Raw genomic sequence first — 21,165 nt, forward strand, 5'->3', positions numbered from 1 at the left:
TCAAGAGCCTGGCGCAATGTCCCCTGGGAAATCCACCCTTGTGCATTTGTCTCTTTATCTCCACATGGGGGAATGAAAGGAGTCCCCCAAATCTTGGTGCTCTGGGGTGGGAGGTTCTTCCCCATCCCTGAAATACCATCATATATTCCTATTTCATCTTCTTATGAGGTCATTTCTTGTTAGGTCATCTGTCACACTAGGTTTAGGAGAAGAAAACCAACACTAATATAATAACAGCCTTAGCTAATGCTTATCGAGCGTTAGCTAAGTGCTCTACATAACTTAGCCCAGGTAATCTTCACAACACCCCTCTAATCTTCTGTGTGCATCCCTGCTTCTTAATGACAGGACTCGGGCACAGAGAGGCTAGGTTAGTAGCTGGCCAGAGGCCACAGCCAACAGGAGGCAGAGTTAAGATTGTAAAGCAGGAAGTTTGGCTCCAAAGTTTGAGCTTTTAATGGATATATTTCTCCGGAAGGAAGGTAGGAAGGGAGAGAGGGAGGGAGAGAGGAGGGAAGGAGGTGGCAAAATTAGAAGCTAAAGAGAGGGGCCAGGGCAATGAACTTGAGACCACTCAGTTTTCCTTAGCTCAAAAGCATGAGAGAAAAACTAGGGAAAACACACCTTGGAAATATCTTCTTAGCACCCCCAACCCCAGCAAGGCTGGGCCACTTTCCAGATCCCTGTCACGCATACAGCTCCTCTGCTGGTGCGCAGGTCTCAGCAGAGGCCCTGTGGCCCCAGCCAGCCCGCCCCTGTCTCAGAACCCCCTTGCTCCTGCAGCTCCCTCCAGCAGAGCCAAAGCCATCCGCAGCCTCAGGGTGGCTCTTTTTTATCGTGAGCCACTGGGAGCTGCAGCCCGAATCCACCTGCAACCTCGTTTCCATCCAGATCTGATCTTCTCCAGGGCAGGTTTACCCAGCTTCCGGAAAACTGTGAAGGGCAAGGGAATAACAAAGTCAAGGCTACTTGGATAAAAGACCTCATGCCACATACCAAGTGTTATTATTACAGAAAATTAACTAGCAACAAAGAACTCCACACTAAAATTTACATTGATCTGGCATTTTCCCCCTGCTATCTCCCATAAAAATGCTTTAAATGCAGGCTGATTTAATGGAAACAATAAAAAATAGTGCTGAATGGTTTATATTTGCTGCAGAATTACTACAAGGTGCATTTTAAGAAAAACTTGAAAGTTATATGTGTTTTTTTTCCTTTAAGGTAAGATTAGGGAGAGAAGCGCAATTGCCTTTTTTTTCCTGTATTGATCTGGAAGAGCTCCCACAGGCTCGGGTTCTTGTTTCTAACAAATCTTCACACCTTCATGTTCACGTCCAGACGCTCGTCAGCTGTGTAGCCTGAGCCTTAACAGCGTTACACTTGGTAATAATGATCATCATGTGACTGAGCTCTGTGTGAAAGGGAAGTATATGGCTGGTTGTCTAATTTATGTCATTCCCATCATGCTCGACTCAACCGATGAGTGTGAGCTAACCCAGCAAGGGGGTCTGTCACCACCTGAATGACTTAGCTATGGCGACTACTACAGAGCATGACAATGGCCACGTCTTTTAGTTTCAGGTCCCCCACCATGTTCACCGGGGCCAGAAGTTGAAACAAAATCTCAAGGAGATGAGGTTTCTAACTTCAAGAAGCTTCAAGAGGCAGTTTAAGGTCCTATCCATGAAGACTATGGCGTCACACTAACCTGGGTTTAAAACTCAGCTAGAAACAGAGCGCACAGTAGGCCTTCATGACATGTTAGCTTGGCTGATCCCATCATCAGTACTGTTACTGTTGGCATTGGTGCTGCTGTTAGTGTTCACACTGACTCGGTTCAACGCGGACCTGCCTTTAGAGTACAGTCGTGCATCAGGCGGGACCTCCCCTCTTTGAGTACTCAGGTTGCCTCTGTGTCTCGATTACTATGATTCCCTAATTCCTTTGCTGGCTTCTAGGTACCTGAATAAGAGCTAATGTGATGGCTGCTTCCCATGGTTCTGCTTCTTTAAAAAAGGTGAGGGGCTTGTGGATGAGTGGGGAGCCAAGAGATATGTGATGAACCAACTCCCAAGCTTCCCTCAGCCCCCAGAGTCCCCTAGTCCTTAGGTTCCTCCTAACAGGGAAGTCAACGTGAATGGATGAGAGCTAATTATAATGAATTTACATGAACTTTCATATTAACTCAGCTTCACTACAGTATAAATTTTGGCCGATAATGTCAAAATCTTGTCTGATTTAACAGAAGTCGGTTTATGCATTTGCTCTCTCATTCCACACGTATTTGTTGAGCATCTGTGATGTTTCAGGCACTGGAGACACAAGGACGAATGGTCCACCGATCCTGGCTTTAAGGAGGCTGGTGGTGGGTGGATAAGACACAGGGACCTTCTTCCCATGGAGGCCAATGGACAACACTGACTCATGCCCAACTGGACTGCCTGTTCTCTGAACATGCAGTCTGTATGGCCTCTGTCCATGCCATTCTGTCTTTCTGCTTTGCCCGTTTCCCAGTTCCTGCCCACTCTTCAAGGTACACCTCTTCTCAGCAGCCTGTTGGAGACACCATTTTGCCCTCTCGTATAGAATGCCTAAGCCACTTACTTAGCTCTCTGATACTTAATTCCTCTTTCTCACTAGTCTGTAATTTCCTGGAATGCAAAGCTACGTCCTAAACCTTTAGAGTCCTGATTGCATTTAATACTTTATCTAGTGTGCAACGATGCACCAATAACTACCTGAGAAATGGAATTCGGGAAGTTTAACCAAGGTCTATACACAAAGCATCTTTTCCCATGCTGCAGGAAGATGCAAAGGTAAATAAGAGGTTTTTACTGTACGATGGGGTGCTTTGGAGGTCCTGGTCAAAAGGTTGATCTGCTATTATAGTCCAATCCTAATATGTTTTTAAGGGTATTTCAGAATACTTTTTTAGGGTTGTGTTTAATATACAAAGATTCACTTAACTAAGAATATTTTAATTAACACAAGTAAGGTGGCTGCCAGTCATAAATTACAAATGTCCTCTCACTTTCTTTTATCTACATTCCTTTCCCCCTTGAATCTGATAAATGAGTTGCAATGCCGATAGAATCATGGAGCCATGCTGTTCCATGAAGAACGCTGTTGGTCTTCTGTAAGGATAACTCCCCCTTGTGGAGCCCCCAGTGAAGATGTCCCTTTGCATATGTCCTTCTCACAAATCCTCACAACAATACAGCAAGCTAGGTCTTCTGACTTCCATCTTAAACATAAGGAAACCGAAAGTCAGAGAAGTTCCATTATTTGCCCAAGGTCACTTTGCTAGTAAACAGTGGAGCTGAGACCTGGACCCAAGCCTCAGGGTGCGACAATGGCTAAAACCATCTCGGAACAGCATTCCATTGAAGAGCATGTGGGATTTCGGGGCTCATGTTTGTGAGCTGGCCGTACATCAACACTGTGCCTATTGGAATGTCGCATAGCCACAAAATAATACACATTCTTCTATCTTGTCAACCGCCATCTATGGCCCTCACACACTGTCAAAAGTGTCCCTTTATTCAGGGCTTAAAATAACTCAGTGCCTTTGTCCTCCTGAGACAACTGCCAACCCTTCAGTCTCATCACCAGACATGCCAGACAGTTTCCTTTGAGCATGTAGAGACTCACCTGGTATGGAACAGGGGGAGCCTTAGAGGTTCTTTTTGTTTCCACACTAGAGCTCCTTGCCATTTTTTGTTTTGTGTGTGCATTTGCCGATACCGTATTTTACTGTCTGGCTAATCTATCAGTCCTCAAAACCCAGACTGGTCATCCCTCTGGCAATGCTAAATGAATTTAATCCTTTCCTATCTCTGTGATTCTAGGGATATGAAAAGCAACTGACTACATAGACTGATCCATAGTTTGCATTGTCCCTTGTACTGGCAGTCAGGGGACAATAACATACGTGATTTTAATTTAGTTCTGTAGGTAACCAAATGTGTGGCCTTGGGTAAGTCTCTCCATTTTTACAAGAGGGCAAAAGTTAGTTTCTGCAGAAATAAATCTGTGATTATTTTTTTACTAATAACTCCTCTACTTTCTGTAGAATCTCATTTGTCCCTTGCAGCTTTCAGGGTTCTCATAAAGTACTTTGTCACTAGGACTCCTGCAACCTGTGAGAGCAGTTGTAGGCATCGAATCAACAAGGGAGGGACCCTGGAGAACTTCAAAGTCGATGCCCACGTTTTTGCTAATGAAGGATACCCAAGAGGTGCACACCCAGGACCACAGTCCGTGCACACTCTCAGTTGAGTGGCCTTTGTACAGCCCCCTAGGTCAGAAATGAACCTTGATATTCACAAACCAACCCTCCTACCTTTTTTAATGGGCTCTAATTGATTCATCATGATGCAGCCACTCAGCAAAAATGTGTGGTTAGTTTTTTCCCTCAGCAAATTCATGCAAAGTTGAAGACACTTTCTCTAGCTAAGAATACAATCGATCAGAAAACACACAACATTTCAGGCATTCAGAGTCAAGTGCGTTGTTCAAAGTCACCAAATGAAAGACAGAGCCAGAACTGGAAGCGGAAAGCTTCAGGAAGACACGGGAAGATAATGGATGGTCACGGACTGTCCATACAGGTTTTCTGGCTTCCCAAAGTCCAGGTGGATCCAAACGGTCAGATGGATCGATGGAAGCATCATTGCTAAGATGTTCTCAAATCCCCAGCACGTGGATGCTGCTGCACATTTGTTCTAGGAGACTCTCGGTCAGAACACAACCTTCCTCTTTATGAGCATGAGCAGAGATGCCACCAGCTAAGAGGAAAACAAGACCCTAATGAGCAAGTTTCATGACCACTGGGATGCGAGTAAAGAAGATGGAGGCAGACAGGAGAGAGAGCTCAATTTCTGTTTCATGGGGCTTTTGGCTCTCTCTTAAACAAATCTGACCCTAGGTGTAAGCTTGCCCTTTTCTGGTCCCAATGTCCCTGGTTATAAAATACATCTTTGGCAACCGCTCTGAAGGTTATTAAAGTTGCAGCAGTAAACTATGGGAAGCCGGAGAATTTTGGACAAAAGTTATTGCATCAGTAACTCAGAAACTAATTCCTAAAACTCTTGACACATTTATCCAGAGGGCTAGTGCCAATACAGAAGTGGAAATCATTGTCAAGGGCCACCGTGTCCCTGGAATTAAAATCCATCATTCCTCGGAGCAGAGAGCTAAGATTCTGGCAGAGTATGAATAGTCATGCCTTTCACCGCCATCTCTCCTCAAAAATAAGATTCTTTATTCTTGAGAAGAGCAAGAAAGATGCTAATTTCTTTGTTTGTTTTCCTAAGAATCCCTTGTCTACATTTTCTTTTCAAATACTCCTTTCTTTGACAGTCCCACATTTAAACCAAAAAGCCTTCTTGTCCTAATTTAATTGCACCGGTTAGATTTTGGACAGAAAATCTGCTGGGTACAGTAACAGAGAACAAACTTTACAGCAGCAATAATCCCTCCTACAGCATCTATTGTGGTGAAACTTAATATACTCTTATTAAATGGCTGAGGCATTGGCTCCAGTGGTCTGAATTAACTACAGAAGAGTATAGGATAGGAACAAAACCACCCTCTTCACTCGACAGACTCCAGGGCACGGCCAGCTTAAAACCACCACCCAGAAGCAGGCCCCTGAGAAACCACTGCTTTCCCTAGGCAGCGCCTTCATCACTGGGAGTTAGTGAAAACGGCAAGACTTGGTGGGTGCCAAGCTTGCAGCCAAACAGAGAGGAGGGCCCTCTGACGCACTGTTGGAGGACTGACAGTGTGCCTCAGAGTTTTAATGTCCACGCGCTTTGACTCAGCCTCTGAGGCACTGGTCCAGAGGCAGGACCCACATGTAAGTACACAGGGTTAGCTTAGGCATGAGCGTGAAGAGGAAGACCGAGGGGCCGTGCACAGGTCATTAAGAGTGCAATCGGTAGCCCTAGCTGGTGTAGCTCAGTGGGTTGAGCATGGGCTGTGAACCAGAGTGTTGCAGGTTTGATTCCCAGTCAGGGTACATGTCTGGGTTGCAAGCCATGACCCCCAGCAACCGCACATTGATGTTTCTCTCTTTCTCCCTCCCTTCCCTCTCTAAAAAATAAAAATAAAATCCTTAAAAAAAAAAGAATGCAATCGGTGAACTGATCCTGTAATTTCTATTGATTGTCTCATAACAATAAAACATATTGAGACACGCCATTGAGAGGCCAAGTGCCGTCACAGAGCGCATACGTAGTGGGGTCTCGTCTCTGTAAAATCGCAGCTGACAGGCTGCTCCCTGGGGTGTTGGCCGTGGTCATTGCTGAATAAGGACATTCTAGGTGACTTACTTTTCTTTACCAACTTTCCTGAATTGTTGGGCTTTTCACATTTCATATGATAAGCATCACTTTATACTTTCAGGGAAGGATGCTTTAATTTAAAAAAAAACAAAAACAGAAAGCTAGTCTTTCCCTAACTTCTTTGGCACTGGCGCGGTCACACCTAAGCCCCGCCTCGCGGCAGGACCAGGTGAAACGCTGCGCCGAGTTCCCGCGTGGTCAGTCTCCTGCGTTATCTCAGGGAGGGTGTTCCCAGCGGAGGCCCGAAACTCTGTGCGCTACTGAACTTCGTATACGCTCCGTTTTTCTTCTCTGTGTACATGCATGCTAACGTTTAACCTATACATCAGGCACAGTAAGAGATTAACGACAATAACAAAAAATTATAACAATGTACCGTAATAAAAATTATGTGAACGTCTTTGGGGCCGTTATGAAGTAAAATAGGGGTCACTTGCACACAGCGCCGCGACACCACGACGGTCGGCCCGATGACCTGCGCGGCCGCGAAGGGGCGCACAGCAGGGTGGTGTGTACGGCGTGGCCGTGCTTCACAAAGGGGTGATCCAGGTCCCAGACAGACAGAGCAGTACAGCGCGAGATTTCATCAAGCTACTCAGACCCGTACGCAATGTAAAACTTATGAATAGTTTATTTCTGGAATTTTCTATTTCATATGGGTAACTGAAACTGCAGAAAGCAAAACCACGGATAAGGAGGGACTACTGCATACACATATCAAAAGTCATCAACTTATACACCTTAAGGCACCAAAGCGTGCACTGTTAGTACATGATGTCTATTGTATGTCGATTACACCTCAATAAAATCCTTTTCTTCAAATCGAAGAAAACTTGAGGTAGTCCATATAGTTTCCTTTCTCCACACAAAATTCTCAAAATAACTATATATTTCTTTAAAAGCCTGAATCAATGTGGGAAAGCAAATGTGATGTTCCAATCAGTAAGAGGAGGCTGTTCCAAGAGGTTAATAGACTGAGCCAGGTGTAAAGATGCTCATTCAGCTCCTTCTCCGCCCTCCCACAGTGTCGGTGTCCTCGGTAATAGATGGCTACAAAGCTCCCCATTTGACCCGCTTTTGTCTTTTTCTGTCTGCACCTTTTTGCAGAGTCCACGTCAATCTTAGGTACCTTTTACCCCAAAATGCACGCTTCAGTGCACTTTAATTTCCCTGCGGTAAATAAATAGCCCTTGCCGGCTTCCCTGAAGTAACTCGATAGCAACCCGGGGGATTCTGAGACTATGGGATCAGATAAAATTCTGAAAACCAAGCAATCTTTCCAGACATAATTATAAATAGACAGGTGAATGTTTTAAAGACTATTCCTTCACTCTGCTGCCAGGTTTTCTCAAGCATGTATACTCCTTTCCTGTAAGACTGGCCACTGGAAGAGCCCACTGGCCTGAACTGCCTGAAGAGAGTGTGACAAAGAACCCACACCCCGTGGCCTCTGTGGGTTGGGATGCTGGGTCTCTGAGTTAGCTGGGCAAGAAGGGAGCGAGTGTTTGTGCGCCGCTCCCAAGGCCCCGCTCCTCTGAGCCACTCGGGGTTCCCGCTCTCGCTGGCAAGTGCCCGTGAAGAGCGTGGGCCCTGCAGTCCCAGCAGGAACAGGGCCTCCCTGAAGGCCAGGCCTGCTTCTCACCACTGTCTTCTGTGGTTTCCCCTCCTCTTTCCAACGCGACCAGCTGGACCGTGCTGCAGGGCAGGATTGGGCGCCCCGAGAACCCGTTCCGCGTGGCCCTGGAGTACATCTCAAGCGGGAACCGGAGCCTGTCCGCGGTGGACTTCTTCGCCCTGAAGAACTGCAGCGAAGGTACGTGAGCCTGGCTTTCCCCTCCGTCCCCGACAGCTCGTGGCCTCACGTGTGTCAGCAGCCTGCGGCTGCGATCAGCTGGGAATGCGCGCGCTTCCGCGGGAAAGTCCACAGTGCCGGGGCCGGGGGCTCGTGCTGGAGACCGTCGGTGCCTCCGAGCCCAGACGTCAGTTTGTAAAGATTCCCTGTAACGGTGTATCTGCTGCACTTAAAACTTAGAACGCAGTCTTTTGTAGGTAACACATTAGCTTAACTTCTCTGGCTGCCAAGTGATTTCACCATTTTTCTTAAATTTTTATTGTGGGAAATATCAAATGTGTACAAAAACATAGACTAATGCAATAGAATAGAATAATGCACACTGATATACCCTCAACCCAGTGTCAGTAATTATCAACATTCCGCCATTTTTGTCTCACCCACATCTCCAGCCATTTACAATGAAGTATTTTAAATGATTTGGTTTAAGTTACTATCAAGGGGCCACATGAGAAATGGTTGAATGTCAAGGTTTTCACTTACTTAGTAAAAACCATTAGAGCACGGTCCCGTGTCACTGAATTCCCTTTGCATAAGCCCCCCACTGTGAGTTCATTTCGAGAAGGCATCTCTCTCCTGAGCATACTTTATCTTTTTTTTTCTTTTTGCCTTTGTTGCCAGAGAACTCACTCAATCACAGTAAGCATATCTGCGTAGTTTTTTGATAAGTGTATTTCCCTCTTCCTCTACAGAATTTTTTATGTCTATTCCTATTTTTCAAGATCATATTTTATGTGATTCTTTTTTTGCCTCAATTCTGATTGGCGAGCAGGATGAAATAGGTCATGAGTAGATACAGGGTGGGGAAAAGTAGGTTTACAGTTGTTTGTATGGAAAATAATACAATAACCAATAAATAGTAATACGAGAATAAACTGTTTCACATACTCACAACTGTAAACCTACTTTTGCCCACCGTGTGTATGAGGCTGGTCTTCCCTTGACCCTACAGGAGGCCTGGGATCATGATCACAGATGTCCTTCACTGCTCCCCACGTGTAAAGGGTACAGGAGACGGGAATAGGAGAATCTTTGGGAAAAAGTTGATTTCATTACTGCTCTGCCCAGAGGTTCCCTGGGGAGGGAGCTCTCACCTATACCAAGGGGTCTGCAGCCTTTGAGTCCGAGGATGAAGTGTGGACAGGAAGGAAGCCTGTGGCACCTGCAGAGCTAACTTCTCGATTTAGACCACTCAGGCATCACCACGAAGGCCTGTAGCACAGCAACCTGCCACATGAACAGGCCTGGTTTTCCATCTTGTGCCTCCTGGAGCTTGGGTATGAGAGCGACTCCCTGAGGCAGGGAGCTCCACTGACCACCCAGCTCCTCAGGCTGCTGTGTCTCTTCGTCCATGGCTTGTTTTGCAAGAACTTGTACAAAGTATGTGCATATGTGTGTGTGTGTGTGTTTCCCTTTAATCAAAACTGGTTTCCATGTGGAAGAAAGAAAAATCACCATAATGTGATAGATTGAACTTCAGTTCAAGTTGAAGAGGTGGTTAACCTGTGACGCAGGGCAATGTACAAGAAACATGTGGTTTGGGAGTAAGCCAGGAGCTTGTACAAATGTTTCTGCACTCACAAACTTAGGGATTTGTGAGTGCCTCTGGACATCATCAATCCTTGCAGACGTCAAGGGCCTGTGTACTGTCCAAAAGAGGCCATGTGTTGAAATGGAGCCAGTTAACAGGAATGTGACAGGGAGAGGGTATCAGTTCCCAGAACTGGCCTAATCTCATTTGAGCAACATCAGGAGAAGGAGCTAAGAGCCATAAGTCTCCAAATATCAGGCTTATCACAGTTACTCCTGCAAGAATTATTTGTACCCTTGATCAAGGATCTCAACCAATTATACAGATTTTTTCTTCCTTAGCCCTACAATGCCTTTTACCTACAACATTCTTATTCTGTAGTTTTTGTTGCATTTGCAGTGAGTCTGTTGTAGAGTTTAAAAGACCTGTGTGTTATCTGCTTCTCCACTCTTATGAAACCAAGAAAGTTGACCTCTCTTTCTCTAACCATCCAGAAAGTGTTTCTTCTGGCAAGACACTTTCTTCGTGGAGGGAGGAAAGAAGTCTGCCTCTGATTCTCTGGGGAATGTGGATTGGCTAAGAGACCTAGGGAGATTTTAATGGCCTGGCTGTCTTCCTTTAGAGGCTCCGGGTCCAAGAACACCTGGGGTCTGTGGGGAAGCAGGCGTTCTCTGAAGTCCATCTCTGGCGTGGACTCTCGTGGCCGCCAGGGGTGTGGCGGGGTCGGTGTGGATGAGTAAGGCAGACAGCGGAGAAGAGCAGAGTGATCCCAGTGTTTCCTGAGCATTTCTAACTTTTCCTCCCAAAGCAGAGCAAATTCAGGTGCACATTCATTGGTGTGAACAAAAAAATAACAAGAAGAAGCCTCCTGAAACTGTGCTCGTGTATTTAAAGAGGAGTTACGTGGGAGGCACACTCAAGGCCCATTTGATGTGGGTAAATGTGCAAATGTTAGGAGGTTATTGCTTTGTTTAGGTCATGAAGGGGAGGACCGAAGTCATATCTCTGAGAGGGATGAACAGGGCTGGTGAAGTGCTAACCAGGATTGCAGATAGGTCTACAGGATGTCTGGTCCATTTTCTGACAGTCACTTGGTCCCCTCGTATGAGACACAGATGGTACATGGAAGGAAGCGCATCTATAGAACTCCTTGGCTCACATGAAGAGAGGTGCGTTTTAGTGAATCCAGAGAAGCCCTTACGGGGGATATGGAGACAATTCTGCCTGCATCAGGGTCGGTATCTGTCTGTGGATATCATCAGAGCAGAGGCCACGCCTCTTTCCTATGTGAATCCTGACACCTGTCACAGTGTATAACAGTCAATAGGGGCTCAGTTAATAAGCAATAACAGCTAACATCAGGAGAGTACTTACTGTGTACAAAGGCAAAGTACTTACCATGTGTTACCTCCTATGAGCTTTATGATAACACTCTGTACTCAGCAGGGAGGCTGTCATAGTCCCCACGTTACCTATGAGGGGTTATTCCACTAACTTTTGTAGCTCAGAAAGGAGGAGGACCCAAGGTGTGAAATACAGGCCCCGCACCATGAACACTTTGAAACACACGTCTCCAAAGAGTTAGAGATGTACAGATATCCTAACCTTTCTGGGCCTAAAATGACGGCATTTAAACTAGATCAAGGTCTTCAATCATTTTTTAGAGGCTGAACCCTCATCCAAAGTCCTGCGTAGAAGTCCATTATATAAAGTCACACAAGCGGAGCTGCCCTGGGGGAGGGAGGGTGGGGACCTCAGACCCACCTGCTCCGCAGCCCTGACACCCCCTTACATATAGGGCATGTTACGAAGTACAGTTTGAGAACCCCCGACAGTCTGGCTTTCAGCCCTCCTATTAATTCCAGCTCTTTGATCTCACAGGTCTGCACTTGAAATGTGAGTTATATTAGCCATACCTCCTTTAAGTGATTAAGACTAAGCATAAGGGTATTATACGTCGAATGTAGGCGACTGTTACAAGGCAGGTTTTTGTCACCATGGGTCCTGCCTTTGAGATGCTGGGTATGGAGCTAATATGAATGTTTCCAGGGGAAAATGTGCAGCATCTCCCAGTCTCATCCCCTCTCTCATCTGTCCCACCAAAGACCATTTTGGGCAGTGGAGGACGTCTTCCCTGTGCCAGGAGGGGACAAGTGGAAATGAATGGAGCTACACACACAGAATCTGGTGTTGGCCAGCCACGTGGACCCACTCGGCCTCTGAAGTCGGCTCCAAAATCCGCTGAGTGAAATCAGGGATGACCTCACTGGCTCCCGGCAGCCTGGCCCAAACCAGGCATTTTCTGTTCCAACAGCAAGCAAGACCCCACGGAATTCTCAGTCTACCCTTGTAAAAGTCTGTTACTGTGGCTGTCTGTTTCGGGGCTGCCAGCAGAAAAGTCTCTATGTAGCAGACGCGGCCATCCATCCATGCATCCATGCATTCACTCATTCACTCAACAGACATTTACTGAGCAAATAGTAAGCTGATAGCATCCTGATACTGATATAAACCTGTTGCTTTAAGTGCGTGTGGTGGCTTTAAGATCTCCATTCTACTCTGCACGGAAACTGTTCCCCAAAGGGCATCCCTGACTGACATGTAATTTGCACCCGAGATCTTGAACAGCTTCTCCATTTGCAGAGATGTCTTCCTCCAAACTAGTGCCAATGTGCCTTTCTCAAGAAGACACAGACTGAGCGCTGAACCAGCAATAAGGGGCTCTAAGTCCCCTTTCCACCTCTCATTTGCCATAGGTAGCCAACTCCAGATCAGGAGGGGCATGAAAGGCCTCCCCCAGAATGGCACACGGACTGTTCTTTTAATTTAAAATAGGACTAACAATATCTCTGTCATTTCCCAAAATCGACCTCCATCAGGAGGGCAATGAGAAGACGGCCATGGCGGTGCGTTGTAGATTACACCCTGAGCTACCTGACCTCTCTGGGCCTCCCCTGGCTGAAGCCTTAAAAACAGAGCTGCTCCCTCTGTGCAGCTCAGCTTCTCACGGAGAAAATACTATTCACAAATATAAAATGACTCTCGACTCCTCCTCCAAACCTTTGTGATGTTAAAGTCCAGGAGGCGATGAGAGCCACAGCATAGCCAGGCTGAGATGGGCACCGAGGTGGCTCCACCTGGCTCAGTCACTGCAAGCCACTGGCTCGGCTGTGCAGTGGTGGCATGCGTGCTTGGAAGTGAAAGCCGAGGAGAAACAGCAGCCATGGCTTAGCGTCCTCAGTCAGTTCTCACCCTGTCCTCCGGGTGGAAGGTGAGCCCCGTTTTCAAAACACTATCCTTTTTAACTCCTTCTTCCTAGAACTTCCTGCTCATAATTTATCCGTGGGCGGCACTGCACTGTTTAGAAGATAAACACTAAAATGAGCATTTCATCTAGCCGCTGAGATTTCTCACGCCTTCCCAACAGCACGCCTCCCCCGCCCCCACCAAGCCTCTGTTCCGGCTGGGGCACGTTAAGGGTGCTCTCCCTCTCTGCCCTTCGTCCTGTCTTTGGAGATCCTGCGCCTCTTCCACAGCTCAGCTCACACACTGCCTTCTCCAAGAAGCCTCAGCTGAGGGTTGTTTCCATATACTTTTATTTCGGGACAGTTGAATTCTTTCCGGAGTTCTTTAGGTGTCTCGCTCAATAGATGACAAATTCCTAGAATCAAAAGACCGCCTCTTCTTAATCTCCATATTCAAATTATTAAAAACTAACAGTGCTTTTCTTGTGGTAAGCACCAAGTAAGGGCATTCTCGTTACAATGTAAGAGAGACATTACTAGTAACTGGGGTTCTTTGGCGGGAGACAGAATGAGACTGGAATCCCAGCTTCGTCACGTTCCACCCTTTTGAGCTTAGGAGAGTTTTTTTTTAAAGTCTATGAGTTTGATTTTCTCATTAGTAGATAGGGCTAATAACATGTAATTATAGGTTTGTTGGGAAATTAAAACTGATATTGTGTGTAGGGCCCCATCACTGTGCTTGGCACAGTGAATGCTGTCGTCTTCTCTCTCCGGGGCCCCCTGACTGAGCAGGGTGTCCTCATTCTGGAACCAGGGCTGAGCAACTCTCCACAGGCACCCCAGGGTGTGCTCGCAGGTTCGCGCCTGCATTTCACGTTCTGCCCGGGCCTTGTGTGAACCGATGGGCCCAGGGAAGGGTCACTGCCTTCCCAGCAGAGACTGCCAGCCCAGATCTCAGCAGAGACTGACAGCCCAGATCTACATTCTGATGCTGAAGGCAGCTACCTCTCTCCCGCACTCCCTACGATCTGTGCTTTTATCTCCAATTAAGTCATTTTTCCCTTTGTGACAAGGTGCACAAAGTTCATTGTGCCATGAGAAGGGGAGGGACAGTTTGATCCCGTGGGGGTGGCTGGAGACCAGGGAAGAGCCTAGAAGTCCTTTGACCTGCTTCTCACACGGCCTTCCTCAGGCAGACCGGGCTCAGGGTCTGAAACAGCTGGGCCCAGAGCTGGTAGAAGGAAAGGGTTTGGCCAGTTCCTTCTTTCCCTGCTGATGCATCACTGCCGTTGGCAGAGATTTTCTGACTTTGGAATGGCTTGTTCGTCATCACTAATAAAGCCAATTAAATGTGCCCACCAAGCACTGAGGAACAATAATGATTGCTTGGGCACCTATTTTAAATATTCGACCGTTGGAAATCACCCAGAAGTAGGGGCAGACACAACGGTTTTCAAATATAAATAAATAAGGATCTCGTGCGCTGAGGTCATCGTACTCCCAGAAGGAAATTACTTTTAAATTACAACTACATAAAAGAAATAATTGAAAAGATTAATCACACTCAAATAATTGGTCTATTTTACAAGTAATTTGGAGCAATATTCAGTCACTGACATCAATGTCTAGTGGTAAAACAGTAATGAATTTCATTCTTTAATGTATTTATTTTATTAATGGTACTAAATGATGGTGTTACTGCTTATAAATATTTCATAACCTTTAATTCATTAAATGTTCAAAGAATTTCCAAAAGCATTTATTAGTTTTAAGTAACTCTGAGTATTCAATATGTGATTGACACTCTGCCTGGGTGATTACAAAAATTATTGTTTTGGGTAATGGGAGTCCCTTTGAACGTGGAGGATTAAACCCCAGTTATTAATGAGCCTGTTGCTCCAGCTGGGGGTGGGCGAGGGGCTCGGTGAGACTGCGTCCCCTTCCTGGGTCTCCAGGGCCCTCCTACAACCACTCCTCAAAATCTGTGGCTGTGAGAAGAACGAGGTGGACTGAGATAAATTCACTCCAGAGATGATAAGAGAAGTGTCGGTCTAGATGCTGGTGTCGGCCCACTGTGTCTTCCACACCCTCTCCATCTTCCTTAAACAGCAGAATTCACACACCCCAGCTCCACCTCCTGTCCCTGCATCTTTCATTCTTCGCTAGAGGCCTTAGTGAGCGAAATGGGCAAAATGATGCAACAGAAAGGAAAGCAAGGGACACTGCGTCACGGACAGCAGGAGGGAACAGGGTTTGGATAAGAAAAACATGGATTTGAATCCTAACCCAGGTGTGTGGGTGCCGTGCGTTCGTTACACGCAGCAGAACTAGGTCATTCGTGTACAAAATGAAGGCAGTGGCCCCTGCGCTGGGGTCCGTGTGAGGACTAAATGTGACAGTGTGACACAGTGCCTGCAGCCCAGTGGGAAGTCAGACAGGGTCAGGTCTGCCCCTCTCTGGGTCAAACAGCGTATCCTGGCAGTGCTCACCCAGTGGCCTTGGCAACTCTTAATTGACCGTGGTGCAAACAATTGATTCGAGTCATCAAGAAACACTGGATTAACCATGGATTGCTCAACTTGGGGCCTTGGTGAAGTCTAAAGATGTTCGCTGGAGGAGGGACGCATGACTCTGTTCTCGGTGCTCTGCCTCAGATCAGGCTGCCTCCAACGCCTCGTCCACACACGAGCTGGCTAAAGGCATCTGGCTCTGGGCTAACTGGGAGGGGCCAGGACCAATGAGTGGGTCAGGATAGATAAAGCCAGTAATTCTCACACTTGGACACTCGTACCTCAAGGGGATGTGGTGGTGTTCTGGGAATGTGCAAACCCACGGAATCAACAGAGCTTCAGTTTTAGTGAAAGGTGGGGGGGGGGCATTTTTATATTGAAACTAGCGTGACTATGTCTTGCACTCCAGTGCACACTGCCCACAAATTTTAAGATAAAAAGCATGGACTTCAGAGATGTTTCTTGCTCACAGTGACCCCCAGATCCTGGGGGATGGCTTCATTCTTCTCTGCCATTTGGGGCACATCAAGGGGATGTTGGTGAAGCACCCCTCCAGGGAGGCAGAGAGAGATGGGAGAAAGAAGGAGGTACAGCCAGGCCCGGGGTCACCTGCTGGAACGCTGGAGCAAGAAGGCAGGTATCCTCTTTTTGCGAGCCGTAGGTGCTCGGATGGTAGGCAGAGTCCCGAGCCAAAACCAGAGACAGCAGTGTGGCCCTAACCCACCAAATTACGCAGAGAAGGGCTCAGTTCCTAAAACTGAGGTATAAGGTCAGGGCCAGACTAATCAAATATATTAGATTTTAAAGTCCCCTATGCATTGGCCTAAAGCTTCTTACATTTTCCCAAGGACAGAACTGATCTCAGAGTTGGCTTTGTTTTGTTTTGTTTGGAGGGGGACACAGGGAGGGGTACTAAACTTATGTGAAGAACTGGGAGCCATTGTCGTTCCTCTCTGCCCAGACCCCTGGACAGAGCTCCTCCCACCTGGAGGAGCTGTAGGAACCAGACTTGGAAGTCCTCCCGAGTGGAGGGCCATGAGCAAGGGCTGAGGGGGCTGTCTGCTTGTTGATGGGCAGAGCCTGGGAGGACAAGAGCATGCACTGTTGGGATATGATGCTTTTTCTCTTTTTATTAATGGTTCGTTTGACATTTCTGGCATTATCTGTCTCCAAGTTATGCTGCAAACACGGTTTCTGTAGCACTTTGCTTTCCTTTCTTGCTGTGGTTTTTTCGGAGGAGAAAACACTGGGAGGCAGTGGCTGGCAGCCGCCCAGGAGGCCCCGCAATGCACAGTTTGTACATGGCAGAGCCAGTGGTCTCTGTGATCGCTCCTTTCCTCGCGCTAGCGTCCTGGGATTCTCTGAGCAGCATTTGGGTGGATGTACGGCCTTTTGGATTTTGCTGCTTCTGCTCTTTCATTTAACTCCTAGCCAGCATTTTGTGCCTATAAAACGCTTAACAAACATTGACTAATTATCCTTCATTAATCATTCATGCAACTAGTAGACCAGGGTCTTATCATTTCCTTCCAGAACAGGGATGTAATATCCTGTCCAGATCCCAAGTCACGTGCGGGGGGATGGGCCATCACGGCAGCGCTGGGACCCTCCCAAGCGCGCTGGGGGAGTGGGGCCGGAAGGTGGGCATGGGCTCTGTGAGGCTGCAGCCTCACTAGGCTGCCTTTTTGCTCTAATGAACAGGAAGGACAAGCCCCATCGCTGGCCAATGGCAGCTGAAAGGCAATAAGCTTTAATTACAGGCTTCTTCCTGGAAATTCACATGGACATAATAAGTCTGTTATCTTAACAGGCCCAGAGAGGTTGAATGCCTCAACTTTCTTATGCTTTTCTAAGCTGATCCTTTCGATCATCTGTGAAATGTAAATATAATAAAGACGTGGGCTTTCATTAGCTCCCCAGTGCTACAGGGACAGGCGTTCTGGGTCAGGAGGCAGCCCGTCTGTACGTTTATGGTTCAGAAACACACAGCAGCGCTGGTGAACGAGCTGTTGTAGGGGGAACGAGCTGTTGTAGGGGGAACAGCAGCAGCATGACCTGCAGAAAAGGTCACTGTGGTCTGGGGAGGGTGGGGAGTGGGGAAAGCTCCCTCCACTCCACTCCCAGAGGTCAGGGAGAGCCTGTGAGTAACCTAAAGCCTGTGTCCTGTGTGTGTGGGCTAATGAGTACATAAAGTTGGGGGTGAGAAATTCCTAGGATTACATTACGGGGGTTAGAACAGAAAGCAGAAAATTGTAAGGAGAGATGGTCTCTGTTTTCCTTACCTTACCATCTCTGTCTTTCTTGTTAGTGCCCAGACTCAAACTCTTACCTGCTGGCGTTCACACACTCCCCCCGAACACGTGTGCATATTAATGCCAGAGGGCTGTCCTGCCCGTTCGCTGCCATTTCTGCACCCCCACCCTGACAGGGCCCTTTTGCCATTTCTCTGTCCACCCCTAACCTGGGACTGTTTGTAATGCCAAAGCACTTACTCGATTCACAGTCACATCATTTGTTTGCTCTGTGTGATAATGAGTAAGTAAAGATATACTGACCATGTCCCTTCTCAAATGTTTGTTGCGACATCTCGTGAACAGCCTCTCCCCACATCTCCACACCCTCAGCCTCTCTCCACTCTGCTTCTCTCAGATCCTAGCTGTCTTTATCTTTTTGCTTGTCTATTAATTCATCCTCACTTCTCAGCTTTCTCCCTCTCATTATATAAGACGGAGAAAAGTGGGTCGTTGAATTGGCCATCTAATCGCTGTGGCCACACCTCAGTTACCAGAGAAGCCTGCTCTGCTCTGGCCCCGGCTCTGCACCCGTGGACAGGAGCTGTAATGGTCAGACTGGCTACACGGGGCCAGATCCGGGGTGTGTGCATACAGCTTCTTCTTCTCTTTTCTTCCTTACTATAAGCACAGATTGCCTCCGCTCCTCCTTTGTCCCCTCACCTATTATCCCTCCTTTCCCTTCATGTGCCTGTCATTCCTTCATTAAGAGATGTCACCCACATACACACACATATGTGCACAAACATGCACGCACATGCGCACACTCACAAACGTATGCAGACACATGAACAATGAGGGGTTTTGTGGGGCATTTGGACACAGTGACCCCAAAGAGGTCCTTGGGGGCAAGGCCACACAGAGTTTACAGTCAGAAAGCGAGGTCTTACCTAAGGCTGAGGCTCTTCCCGCTTTCTACCATGTGGCGAAGGCAGGGATCTAGGTAGATAAGATGGCCCAGCATTCTCTGGGAGTCATGAAGTTAAACTGGAGTGAGCTCCTGGGTAATGGGAGCTGAGGTCACACTCAGGACATGGGAAAACCCCGGGAGCTAGGAAGAAGAGTCTTGGGAAAACTCATGTTCAGCAAAGCACAGAGGTTAAGCTCATAGCACACGCTGGAGGTTTTCTGCCTTGTCTTCCCCAGTCTTCAGTGAAGTCGCATTGAACACTCCTACTTACTGAGGTCGTAGTCCAGGAGTTTTTTCTGGGCTTTGGCCAGGGTTTTAAAGGATTTAAGTATTACTCCTAATGCCAGATTGATGATGGCAGTAGTGATCCATAGGATTCTCCAAGGGAATGACAAATCTTAGAAAAAGAGGGAGGCTGGGAGGGAAGAAATGAGGGCAGGAGGAAAAGGCTATGCCCTCTAGCCACTCCCCCCACCATGTGTCCAACTTGAAGGTGCTGAGCTTGCACGGATGAAGGTGAAGGAAAGTAGAATCCCCCCACCCGGTAACTGCCCAGATGCATTTACTGGGCTTCCCCATTTCACCACCACCCAGTAACTGGACTCCACAGCAGGAACCCAAATTCTTGTTTTTTTAGTTCATATTTGCATTTCTGCATTATTATGTTATCTGGTGCAATGTCCTCAGAAGCCCCACTGACTTATGAGGTGTCACCATCTCTCATCATTGGTTTTTGCTTTATCAGAGATAAAAAGTAGCCAAGAAGCCACATAGTCACCATTGGATGGGATATTTTGTCACATATAGAATGCCCCCTGCACACCCAGCCCCCACCCCCCGGGTCTGGGGCACGGACAGCCCCATTAACTGAGGTACGAGGAGCAGCCCAGCACTCTGCCTGCAGAGCTCCAGCGAGGCGTCGTTGTACGCAGGTGGGTCATTCAAGTACCACAGCCTGTTTGACCTTTGCTGGTGCTATTTTTAGCTCCTGCTAAGTTGCAAGACGTCCACCTCATCTCTGCATCCCTAACACTTGGCTCAAAGCCCGGCCCACCACACAGGGCCCATGAATTTTTGTAGAGTTTTGAATGAGGGAATGAACAAATAAGTTGAGAGAGGGTGGTATAGGAAAGTGTCTATGAATATAGAGTGGAAAATTGAGATCAGTAGCTAGAAAATGTAAGCAAGGCAAATACATCAATACTGCAGATAATTTCAGATATCTACATAATCATTTAAGGGCATTCTACTTCGCCAATATAGGCAGGGACAAACACACCCAGTAACATAAGCTTAAATTCCTGATTCTTCTCCGACAAGAAAATGATAATAATACTTAATAATAATAGTAGTAGCAGATATGAGCCCCCCCATCCACACCATCTAGAATCTCCTTCCCAAGTCCCTGAGCTCTGCCAGGACCACCCAGAGAGCTGGTCAGAGATAAACACGCCCCCACAGGACTGCTGAAGGTCGGGTTCTGCTGCTGCTCTAAAGATGTTAGCAAAGAACCAAACAGCAAATTTACTTGTACTCACTGTGTCCTGTCAGTTCTCTCATCTGCTGGGGCTTCAGCTAACAATACAATTCTTCACTTTTGAAAATCATAAGTTTCATATAACTTTGTTGCAGAAAATAACTCACACGCGGGGGAGATGGCAGAGCATGATCCTTCATTACGGGCGCGGGCTCAGAGGGGTAGAATTCCCAAATCCTGAGCAATGAGCCCAAGCTGGAGTTTCCTTTATATACTTGTTACACGGGCAGAAGGAGGAGAAAGGAGTGCAGCTGCTAAAACGGGGGTTAGTGTAGGACCCTGAGATAACTGCTTATCTGGGAACGGCTGCTGTCTGGGAACGGCTGCTGGTCAGCTCCTACCTAAGAATAGCTACTGCTCAGCTATGTCCTGTCACAACTTAGCACCTGGGAAGGGCCTCAGCGATTTTTTTTCTGTCTTCCCTGCTCCCCAGTTATGCAGATTCATAGACTGAGGCCCAAAGAAGTTGAGGTTCTATAATTACCCAGTAGTCAAGACATGGCTTTTTGCTTCCTATTCAATTTTTCCTCCAATGCCTCCCTGCTGCTTCTCAGACTTGGGAAGACTGGAAGGTGACTTTAACGTCTACATGTTCTGTTCCCCACTCCACGGGGACCTTCACTCCAGGTCCTCCCCATCCCACACAGAGCCTGGCAGGTAGATGCTCAGTCCATGGTCTTGCATTGAAATAAGTGGAATACGTGGCATCCTGATAAAGTTTCCCATGGGTGATAAGCATACCAGAACCTCGGGTTATATTTCCAAAGAGAGGACCAGCCCACATTCAGCCCAGCGAAAGGGCAAGCTTCAGGAGAGAGCTGCAGCTGGGGAAGAAACCCCAGGCCAGTTGTGATAGAAAAGAACCAGCCCATTGGAAAGGATTTTAAATGTCATAAAGAGGATCTAAATCTTATAGTCTGTGCAAATATGAAAAATTAA

General features: G+C 47.2%; 1 protein-coding gene and 1 long non-coding RNA gene across 2 annotated transcripts in view; one reads left to right on the forward strand and one right to left on the reverse strand.

Moving 5' to 3' along the window:
* Positions 1 to 21,165, forward strand: part of ALK (ALK receptor tyrosine kinase) — a 641,645-nt gene that overhangs the window by 473,735 nt on the left and 146,745 nt on the right. The window contains exon 5 of the mRNA XM_045844604.1: positions 8,036 to 8,163. Coding sequence (XP_045700560.1) covers positions 8,036 to 8,163 — 128 coding nt within the window. The remainder of the gene's footprint in view (positions 1 to 8,035; positions 8,164 to 21,165) is intronic.
* On the reverse strand, positions 484 to 20,438 carry LOC123822550. Its single transcript, XR_006786358.1, has 3 exons — positions 20,228 to 20,438; positions 4,346 to 4,790; positions 484 to 933 (listed from the first exon to the last, which is right to left on the reverse strand). It is a non-coding gene; the product is annotated as an uncharacterized LOC123822550 (long non-coding RNA).

The sequence above is a fragment of the Phyllostomus hastatus genome, unplaced genomic scaffold (genome assembly GCF_019186645.2).
Source record: "Phyllostomus hastatus isolate PE091 unplaced genomic scaffold, TTU_PhHast_1.1 phas_contig_402, whole genome shotgun sequence".
NCBI lineage: Eukaryota > Metazoa > Chordata > Mammalia > Chiroptera > Phyllostomidae > Phyllostomus > Phyllostomus hastatus.